Genomic DNA, 10,537 nt, shown 5'->3' with positions numbered 1-10,537 from the left:
TATTTTAGTGTAGTTGCACAATATTCTTTTAATCCACTGTGGACTAAGCGGACAGTTGTAGGCACCTGTGAGGTGGGGGCGTTCCCCGAGGCGGTCTATCAGCCGCCAAACTGACCTGTTAAGGAGGATAGTGAGCGCAGAGACGGGAAAGGTGAGCAGGAGGAGAAGAAATGGGGGAATTTTAGCATATGGGAAACATTTGTTTAGCCTTTGTTTTGATAGTATATAGTTATCTCTGCCGGCAGGGTTTTTTTTAGCGTATTGAGAACAGTCTTTTATTGTATAGGGGGATTTTAAACTGTATTTGTAATTCTGGCTGTGTTTGTTTCCATGGAAATAAATGGTGTGTTTAAGGCCAACTTAATCTCTGTGCCCTGAGCGCTGACCCACTCACTCCCCTTCCTCTTGTATGTGAACAGACTTTGTGAAGATTTAGATCCACCAGCCATAGCAGTTGCACATGCATTTATTACTTCCAGGCTGGACGACTGTAATTCATTATTATCAGGATGTCCTAAAAACTCCCTGAAAAGCCTTCAGCTAATCCAAAATGCTGCAGCAAGAGTCCTGACAGGGACTAGAAAGAGAGAGCAGATTTCTCCTGTTTTGGCTTCCTGTTAAATCCAGAATTCAAAATCCTGCTCCTCACATACAAGGTCTTAAATAATCAGGCCCCATCTTATCTTAATGTCCTTGTAGTACCATATCACCCTATTAGAGCACTTGGCTCTCGCTCTGCAGGCCTACTTGTTGTTCCTAGAGTATTTAAAAGTAGAATGGGAGGCAGAGCCTTCAGTTTTCAGGCCCCTCTTCTGTGGAACCAGCTTCCAGTTTGGATTCAGGAGACAGACACTATCTCTACTTTCAAGATCAGGCTTCAAACTTTCCTTTTTGCTAAAGCATATAGTTAGGGCTGGACCAGGTGACCCTGAATCCTCCCTTAGTTATGCTGCAATAGACGTAGGCTGCCGGGGATTCCCATGATGCATTGAGTTTTTCCTTTCCAGTCACCTTTCTCACTCACTATGTATTAACAGACCTCTCTGCATTGAATCATATCTGTTATTAACCTCTGTCTCTCTTCCACAGCATGTCTTTATCCTGTCGTCATTCTCTCTTTCTCACTCTCATTCATTCTCTCTCTCCAACCAATCACAGCAGATGGCCCCGCCCCTCCCTGAGCCTGGTTCTGCCGGAGGTTTCTTCCTGTTAAAAGGGAGTTTTTCCTTCCCACTGTTGCCAAAGTGCTGCTCATAGGGGGTCATATGATTGTTGGGTTTTTCTCTGTATCTATGAAGCGCCTTGAGGCGACTGTTGTTGTGATTTGGTGCTATATAAATACAATTAAATTGAACTGTCAGAGGCCATAAGAAGATCATTTGTAACCTTCACTAAAGCTGTTTCTGTGCTGTGCTGAGCTCTGAAACCTGACTGAAACTCTTCAAATAAACCATTCCTCTGCAGATGATCTGTTAGCTGTCACAGGCGGGACAGACATGGCTGGTGGTAGGAAAGGAAGAAAGATGAAGGAAAAGAAAAACAGACAGGAAGGAGGACAGGGAGAAAGGGCACTTAAAAAGAAAAAAAAATTCCCGGATCACCTGTTGAGAGAAAAAGAGAGCAACATAATAAACACCATCACAATAATTTAGCTGGTGAGGAGAGATAGGCCTCCAAACTTTGGACGGCCTGAGATGTTCCCAGAGAGGTGGAGAGGTGAGTTATATTCTTAAACTCAGTTACAGCACTTTCAGAAAGACATCTACTGTGATAAAGTCTACTCTCCACCGCTGTGTAATCAATTATTGTAAATGTAAATGTTATCAGGAAATGATCAGACAGCAGAGGGTTTTCAGGAAACACTGTTAAATGTTCAGTTTCTCTGCCATATGTTAAAACAAGATCTAGAGTGTGATTAAAGTGGTGGGTGGGTTCTTTTACATTTTGAGAGAAGCCAATTGAGTCTAATAACAGATTAAATACCATGTTGAGGCTGTCATTTTTAGCATCTACATGGATGTTAAAATCACCCACAATAATTATTTTATCTGAGCTCAGAACTAAATTAGATATAAAGTCTGAGAAATCAGACAGAAACTCTGTGTAAGGCCCAGGTGGACGATAGATGATAACAAGTAAGACTGGTTTCTGAGTTTCACAGCTGGGGTGGACGAGGCGAAGCATCAGGCTTTCAAATGAATTTAAAGTCTTACACTTTCTTATTCTTATATTTTTTATTACAGAAAAAATAGAAACAAACAAGTGAAATTTTTATTTTTAAATGGGGAAAAAAGAGTAAACAGAATAACTTTTTTAAAAGAAAGAACACAAACTCTGAAAGAATCTTTCTACACAATCTTCACATATACGATGCTTTACAATCCATTATTATTAGCAGTAAACGCCCACACAATGGAAGACGTTTCAGGATTACAAGATGAATTTGAGTCTTACAGCAAATATTTCACTCATTCATCCACAGACAGTTTCATTATGTGGACTGAACCTTTTACTGTAACGTTCACACTTAAAATCTAGAATATAATTAAAGCATCTTATCCAGTAAAGTAATCCTAGCTCGTGCTGAATAAAAGTAGAAATTACCTTGGAAGCAGAGCTTTTCAAATTAAGAGCTTAGATGTAAATGCAAGAAAATACTGAAACAACATTTTCCAGATTTCTGCCCTAAATTTCCCACAGAAAAAGTTTCTCTATTTTCAAACAAAGTTTCACTGCAAATGAATATTTAAGGCACAATAAAACATTAAATGTATTTACACAGACAGACTTTAGTTTTTGTAATCATCTAGATCAGGGGTGTCAAACTCAAATACTCAGTGGGCCAAAATTCAAAACTGGAACAAAGTCGCGGGCTAACGTTAATATTTATTGAAATATATTTATTCCTCCAGATATAAGAATGAATCTTTTCTTATGGACTCAAACACGTTTTGCTGAAAAACTGAATATGGAACAAGCAAAGCTTAATACTAAACAATATATATATTAGCTGTATAATACCAGCAGGCCAGCTCTGATAGTCATTTGGTATGGCTTCGCGGGCCAAATGTAATTAGGCTGCGGGCCAAATTTGGCCCGCGGGCCAGAGTTTGACACCTATGATCTAGAAGTTCACTCAATTTGGCCAAAAACTCATAAAAGCCATAATAAAAAAAAGAAGATTAATCAGTAGATTTGTCCACGCCCCCATTACACTGATCACACCAGAGTATCTAAAATCATTTAATTCTCATGAGCGCCTGAGGTCTCGCTGTTTGTAAAGGTCTGATTCATTAAGCCAACTTACAGTGAAAGGGTTAAAGCACCAACCTTCACATTACATTTATGCTTTGTTTTTGTATCCAACCATTTTATTCACTTCTAAATATGATGATATTTTAATTATATTTCTCCTACATAAAAACATTATATGCATCAACAGACGTCACACTCTACAACATTTTCTTCCACCTGCCTGGAGACGTTTCCTGCAGAGGCTCCGCCCACTTTATCAGATGCAGACTTTAGCGTCTGCTTTGTGTCCAATCTGTATGAAACTACAACAGGCTGAAGTTTGTGTCTCTTATTTTATTCTCACAGGTGCATAAACCAGTGACAATGTTTCAAATATCGATACAAACATGTTTTCAGATTTATGATTTACTCTAAAAGTTTTAAACTTCATTTGGTTTCCTGTAGTTTCTTAAACTGGATCAAAACTGACTCATAAATTTTGCTGTCGTGAAGGTTCAGATTGAGGAAGCATGAACACTTTTAAAACTCATTTCATTTCATTTCATGGAAAGCTAAAGAACCACATTATACCTCAAATGTTTAATCTGTAAAGTATATATATTTATTATTATTATTATTTTTAATTATTGTCGTCTGTATGCCAATAATCTAGTTCACGCAAGCCTTGAAACTTGATGTAGCCGAAGATTCAGGATGACTCCTGGGCCTGACCTTGTTTGTCAGAATCAGCTGCAGAGAGGAGCAACAGTATTATTTTACATGTAGAGTAACAGCAGGTTCTCAGTGAGAGATGCACCAACTTAAACTCTTACAGCTCACTGCTCTTATTTACACTCACACTAGTGTCTTCTTTCAAATAAAGTCTCTAAAGTTTGAAAGGGAACAGAGAAACTGAAAGGGGAAGCATCGTCGTCACCTGAGCTTCATACTGACATCAGCTGAGTGTGAACAAAGTTTGTGATACAATAAAAACTGGCTGTGGCTACAATGTAGCTGCCATCACCAGTGTGTGAATGTGTGTGTAAAGCGCTTTGGGGTCCTTAGGGACTAGTAAAGCGCTGTACAAATACAGACCAGTTACCGTTTATCCTGTGTTAAAGTGTAAATCTGTGAAGTGCATCAGAGATACTTACAAGAGACACCAGAGTCAGCGTCGCTGAAGTTAGACACTTTGTCAAGGGACTCTGAAGGAGGAAAAAAGTAATCAGCTGCAACATGAGCTTAAAATGTATCAGTCAATACCACAGTACAGAATAATGTGACTCATATTATACAACACAGAGCAGCATGTTAGCTGAGGGAGACTTACTGTCACTGCCTGTGAGATGTTCGGTTTCCCCATCCTTCCCATCTTTAGCATCAGCCTTGTTATCTACAGTAACTGCTACACTTCCTGTAAAGACAACATACATTGTGAGCTACATGAAGGAAACAGCAAACTTTAGCAACACACTGATGTGATGCTGGTGATCGTTCTGATGTGAGGGTCGTTCTTTTCATTGATTACTGCAGTTTCTCACAGGCTAAGGTGATAAGTGGTGCTGTCATGTAGTTAAGAGTGGGAGAGAATAGACCGGGTTATATTTGTAGTCATAATTTAAAGATAAACGTGGGAATTCCCCAGTGTTCTTGAACACCTCACATCAAAGGAACGTGGAGGAAAGCCTGCAGGAAAGGAGTCGACGTTCCTAAAAACCTTTTTGTTCCAATTCAGAAAGTAAAAACATCCACGTCACACAATTTTTATTCACCATTATCAATAAAAAGTTATCAAAGTTTCATTTTAATGCAACAATGACTCTCATAGAAATTTGTTTCACTGGTCCTCTACATCCCACTCTGTGCCCCACAGATGGAGAACGACTGATATAAAAGAGGCACCGTTCCACATAAAACACACAGAATATGAAGAACATCTCCTACAATCTACTGGGTCCTAAACTAAACTGTTATGTGTATCCGAGGAAGGAGAAGGAAACACGTACCACTGCTGGAAGCTGCAGGCACAGGACCACACACACACACACACACACACACACACACACACACACACACACACACACACACACACACACACACACACACACACACACACACACACACACACACAGGTTTAAATCAGCTTTAAGGTTTTCAGCTGCTGCTGTATAAATATTATTACCACATAAACACTTTAAATATCAGAAACATTGACATTTAACAACATCCAGAGCAGAGAAATAAAGAGCTTACCTGACACAGGAGCATAAATAGTCTTTATTCCAGCTGATAAATACAAATGATAGAAAGACAAAATGACACATTTTAATTCAGTCAGTGCTTCATGTTTGATTCTTTTTATCTGTGTTCTTATAAAAAGTCACAAATGTTAAAGAGCAGTGACTCCACAGAGAAACTGAAAGTCAAAAGTACGTCTGACTTTTTCTTCCGTTTGTTTCATAAAGATGTAAAGTGTCAGTGAAACTGAGCAGCTGTCACAGAGAGGAACCTCTGCACACACCTGACAGCAGCCATGTTTCACCTGTCAGGCTCTCCCAGATATTAGGAGCTTTATACTGAACACAGGTAACCATGAGCCTGGCTGCTCTAACCTTTCTCCTCATGCTTCAAGTTTCTGTCTCCTCCACTGTTTGCCTGTTCACCTCCTCTGTGCTACACTGAACCAATACTAATCTGTTAAAGGTGTTAAAGGATGGGCTCAGACTGACTCGAGTCTCCGAGCATCAAAGTTCATAAGAGAAAAATAAAGATGTTACCGTTGTTGTCGTTGGCTCCACGTCTGCGTCCTGTAAACAGACGTAACACAGACTGTCAGTGATGATGGATGAACTCAGTGGTTTGTTCTACATGCAGATGTGTCTGAGTGGAGACGGTGGAGGAAACGAGCTGCACACTATCAGCAAACATCAATCATTTCTGTCCTGCACAGAAAAACTACATTTATGTCCCAGAGGGCTCAAAGTTATTGGATCAGAAGCTGCAGACAGGAAAGTCTGACATCATGTCACATGACTGTGACCTTTGACCCCCTCATGGAGTCCTAATAGAATACTAAGTGAAGTGTTTGAAGGCTGACAGACTGGAGCAGCTGATATTCAACATTTCTTACATTCATTTCAATGATTTTCTTCATGTGTTTCAAATGTGATGATCAGTAACAGCTCCATGTCATCACTGTCTGAGACCAGGACAGTTTCATTTTTACAGGATACAAAGACAAACATTTTAACTCCACTCAACAATAATTACACACAACAGCACACTGGACTTACCAAGACAGCCTTTTTTATACAAGATCACACAGGCAACAACAGCAACAAGAGCAACCACAGCCAAGACTCCTCCCACTGCACCAGCGATCAGAGCTCCAGGTCCAGGTTCCTCCGGAGGGTCACCGTTCTCTGAAACACAGACACAAGCTTCAGGTTGAGGTCACTGTCAGTTATTTGCTGCTGTTTGTTACTGAGATGTAGATTTGAAGCCACAGTCATGATGGAGTCAGTGATCTGACAGCAGTGATGTGGAGCAGCAACAGGAGGTCAGTGAGAGGGGACGGCACTGACACTGTTCATATCTGGAACTATTCAGTGATGCTCTGGAGGAGATCGCTGCTCTGCTTCTTCAGGGCTGCAGAGCTGGGCTACATGTGACATGCTAGCTTAGTTCTAGATGGACTGACATGGATCTGACCTCAGGACTGTGATCAGGACAGAATGATGCAGATCTGCTGGACACAGAGGAGCTCCAGGCTCTGACTGAAGAAACAGAGTTATGATCAACAACAGAGGCAATAAATAAAGTTTCTTACCCCAAGTCTTTGTAACATCCACACCAGTCGCCTCATGAAAGACTTCACAGCTGAACTTTGACAGGTCAGACTTCAAAATCTCCACATGGTCTCGTCTCTGGAAGGTCTCATCGTTATTTGGAAGAACTTCTGAGCTCGTCAGGCCGTCGACTGCAGTCAGAACACGTCCGTTCCTTCTGATCCTCACGATGATGTCTTTGGGGTAGAAGCCTGTGGCGAGGCAGGTCAGGATGAGCTTTGTCTCCACTTTGGCCTTCTTTGCAAACATGTACACATCAGGTGGAGCTGGAAGCAGGAAATGGAAACTGTGTCACCACATGTGGTAACTGTAACACTGATTTAATGAATTTATCTGTGACACATAAAAAAATGAACCAGCTGGTACTGGATGTCTTATATGAGCTGTAAGTATTAAAGTCACACAAGAGGAAAAATAGGTTGGTAACCTCCATGAAAACGGGTTGGGAGTTGGTCGCACTGCTTTTCTTCTTTATTCTTTGTGTTGTGAATAATAACTCTGTGAATAATGACGCGTCACCAAAGAAGAAAATATCTAATTGGCTGAGAAAAACTAAAAATGTGACTGGCTGATTTTACCTCATTTTATTCTGAGAAGCTTCGAGGAGCAGCTTCCATAAAAGACACTTGATTGTTCATTTATTTATGACAGTGGTTTAATTCTGTACTCTGATTCTGGTCTGCAGAGATCTCACAGACGAGCTGCAGATACAGCTTTCACAGAGTGAGACCTGATCTGTTAAAGTCTGATTTCTAGTTTAAACCTGCAGAGAGGCTCTGCTTCATTTTACAAACATGTCCACATGGATCACACAGGCTGCAAACATGCAGATGTTAAAGTGACACATTTATTGAAGGAATATTTTCGTTAAATGTGTGAGCATATTTCTGCCAAACAAAGGACGTTACATACAGCTCATTTATACTTAACTTTAAAAATAGAATCAGTTATTTTTTAATTGTTCTTTTTCATTCATCCATTTTTTTTTGCTTATCCTCCTCCAACTTCTCTTGGAAAACACCAAGGTGTCCCCAAGCCAGCCGAGATATATAATGTCTCTCCTGTCCTGGGTCTCCTCTGGACACCCACATCTATGCTGATCTCACCTGGACCCACGACACCAACACCCTGGCAAAGAAGGCCCAGCAGTGGCTGCACCTCCACCTCAGGAGGTGCAAAAGTTAAAAAATAGACTAGACAGCAATTTAAAACAAAACATTATTGATACTTTTTAATGTGAAATGTTGTCACACACTGACCTAAAAATTTCATGAATTTATAACTTTTAGAACTAAAACTACTCTACGGGCTCCACTAATAATGAATTTAAAAACAATTTTTTTCATGTCATACATACATTCCTTTTTAAGCTGCTGTTGTCCATAATTCACAAACTTGCTCAGCCAATCGATGCACTCGTTCTCCAGGTATCCCTTGGTGTACTCTTTCAGCACCTGGACGCCGTCCCACTTCCTCTTGGTGGGTTGTGCCTCCGGAATCGGAGCGACCCAGACTCCGCTTCTATCATCGAAGGACAGGAAGTCGTTTCCATCGTAGGCGTACATGTCCACGCCTCGGACAAACCTGAGCGTGCCGTCAGGCTGCGTCTGACCCTCACAGCCGTGCATCCACTGAAGAACGTGGAGGTCTGGAAGCAGGAGGGTGAAATAAGGAAGAACAAACAAAGGACAAGGAAATGAAGATTCAGAGGAGACGAGATGAGGAAGCAGGAACAACTTGTTCCTGACCTGAGGAACCTGATCTCAAATGGAAGCATTTTTCAATTAAAATGTTATTTTGTTGATGTCATGCAGGTCCTTCAGCTTTCGAGGGTCTGACCTGAGTCATTCTGCCTCATTCGCTCCATCAGGATGCCGATGTTGACCTTGAACCACTGCTGCTTGCTCTTGCGGGACTGTGTGCCTTTATCCCAGTAATCAGCAGGTAAACGCTCTCTCATCCACTCCTGTCTGGGAACTTTCACCTGATTCTCGCTGTCAAAGTAGTCGATCATCCTGCCGTCCAGCAAACCCATGGCTGTGAACTGGTGGATGCCCGGGAGGCCGACAGGTTTGGAGAGCGCCGTGTAGATGTAATGGAGGGAGTGAGTGTCTGAAAGTCACACAGGAGGAAATGTTTTTATTCCAGCCAGCTGAGAAAAACCATCTGAATATTTACATCCACTATGAATCAGGAAGCTTTGCTCTTTGGTATTTTAGTCAGTCCCTGATAAACAATCAGTTGATGAACTTGTTCTTTTCTTGGAAAAACTAGGATTGTTGAATGTGACCGTTCTGAGACCCGACCCATCGTTCTTCTGTTCTTGCTTCTTTTCTCGTTTCCAGAACACAAGCTGCACTCTGAGGTGAGCCTGTATCTGTGTCTCAGCTTCATGCTTTAGCTCCAGCTCTTCCCCACCACAGAGAGGATGACCATGACACCAGCACAAATTTGTGACTGTCAAGTCCTCCTCCTACGGTCCCTGCATGGATGGCAGGAGGGCTGGCCCATGACAATCAAGGCCAAAGACCCTCATTGATGAGCCCCTCCCCAAGGCCTGAGCCTCCCAACTCTGTCCTGACGGAGGCATCATGGTCCACTGCTGTGGAAAACATGAGTCCTTGAGGTACAAACCCCTCCCCAATGATAAGGTTGTGATTCATACATGAGTAAAGATCTCTGTTTGTATGCTGACCAAAAATGTCATGTTTCTGTTGTGTAAAGATTTTAGTGACATGCTTAAAAATGTAGACACAAAGACAAAAGTCTGTGGACAGACTACAGCTAATCTAAAATCCCACCTAAAGAATGTGCCTGGATACTAAAACAGCATCAGCAGAGCTCTGACACCAGGTTGAAGATGGCAACAGGTGAGTAAAGAGCATTTTAATCCAGTGGTGCTGACCTGTTGATAAGTGCTAATGCTAACACGAGACCTGGAGAGAAGAACAAACTGAAACTGATCATTTACACACAAGTGGAATTTCAGCAAGTGAACCAAAGGAAACAAGTGCATCAGAGGCCGTGTGCTCAGTACCAGAGTGGGGATGACTAAAGGAGCTGCTGCTGAGCTCTGCAGTGGTAACACAGTTTTGTGTGATCAAGTTGTGCGTTAACGAACCTCGAAGTGTTATTTCTTTTGGTCGGTTAATTGGCATGATACTGGTTATACTTAACCAGTGCATGTTAAAATTATGCCTCAGTTGTTGGATTATTCAGGACTAAGTTAGTAGCAGTGACCATCCAGCTGTATTAGGAATGAAGGACTTTTCTATTGTTTAGTTGAACTGTTGCTAGTTTGCCATATTTGTGCCTTACTAGTAACAACTTGTAAGACATGTGCGGTTTGGCCAATTTATCTTCTACAGTGACCCCTTGTGGACATTATGAGATATTGCTTGTGTTAATAGATGATGTGTTGTGATTGTTTTCCTAGTTATCTATGACTCTACTCA

The 10,537-nt window shown here is 41.4% G+C and overlaps 1 protein-coding gene across 2 annotated transcripts in view; it reads right to left on the bottom strand.

The window, feature by feature from the left end:
- The window catches only part of LOC146643043 (BOLA class I histocompatibility antigen, alpha chain BL3-6-like), a 38,208-nt gene that overhangs the window by 26,965 nt on the left and 706 nt on the right, over nt 1–10,537 (bottom strand). The window contains exons 2-11 of one of the 2 annotated variants that reach the window (XM_085396993.1): nt 8,922–9,194; nt 8,440–8,730; nt 7,064–7,348; nt 6,528–6,656; nt 6,012–6,041; nt 5,446–5,520; nt 5,241–5,267; nt 4,565–4,648; nt 4,389–4,439; nt 3,680–3,984 (exon numbers count right to left, since the gene is read on the bottom strand). In XM_085396993.1, coding sequence (XP_085253119.1) covers nt 3,944–3,984; nt 4,389–4,439; nt 4,565–4,648; nt 5,241–5,267; nt 5,446–5,520; nt 6,012–6,041; nt 6,528–6,656; nt 7,064–7,348; nt 8,440–8,730; nt 8,922–9,194 — 1,286 coding nt within the window. In that variant the 3' untranslated portion in view covers nt 3,680–3,943. Of the gene's footprint in view, nt 1–3,679; nt 3,985–4,388; nt 4,440–4,564; nt 4,649–5,240; nt 5,268–5,445; nt 5,521–6,011; nt 6,042–6,527; nt 6,657–7,063; nt 7,349–8,439; nt 8,731–8,921; nt 9,195–10,537 lie in introns of those variants that run through there. The other variant, XR_014909430.1, reaches the window with a different exon arrangement.

The sequence above is a fragment of the Rhamphochromis longiceps genome, linkage group LG22 (genome assembly GCF_057381845.1).
Source record: "Rhamphochromis longiceps isolate RC_006_pf linkage group LG22, R_longiceps_female_GT1.1, whole genome shotgun sequence".
Taxonomy (NCBI): domain Eukaryota; kingdom Metazoa; phylum Chordata; class Actinopteri; order Cichliformes; family Cichlidae; genus Rhamphochromis; species Rhamphochromis longiceps.
The sequence above is the reverse complement of the archived record's forward strand: the minus strand, read 5'-3'. Positions and strand labels throughout refer to the sequence as shown.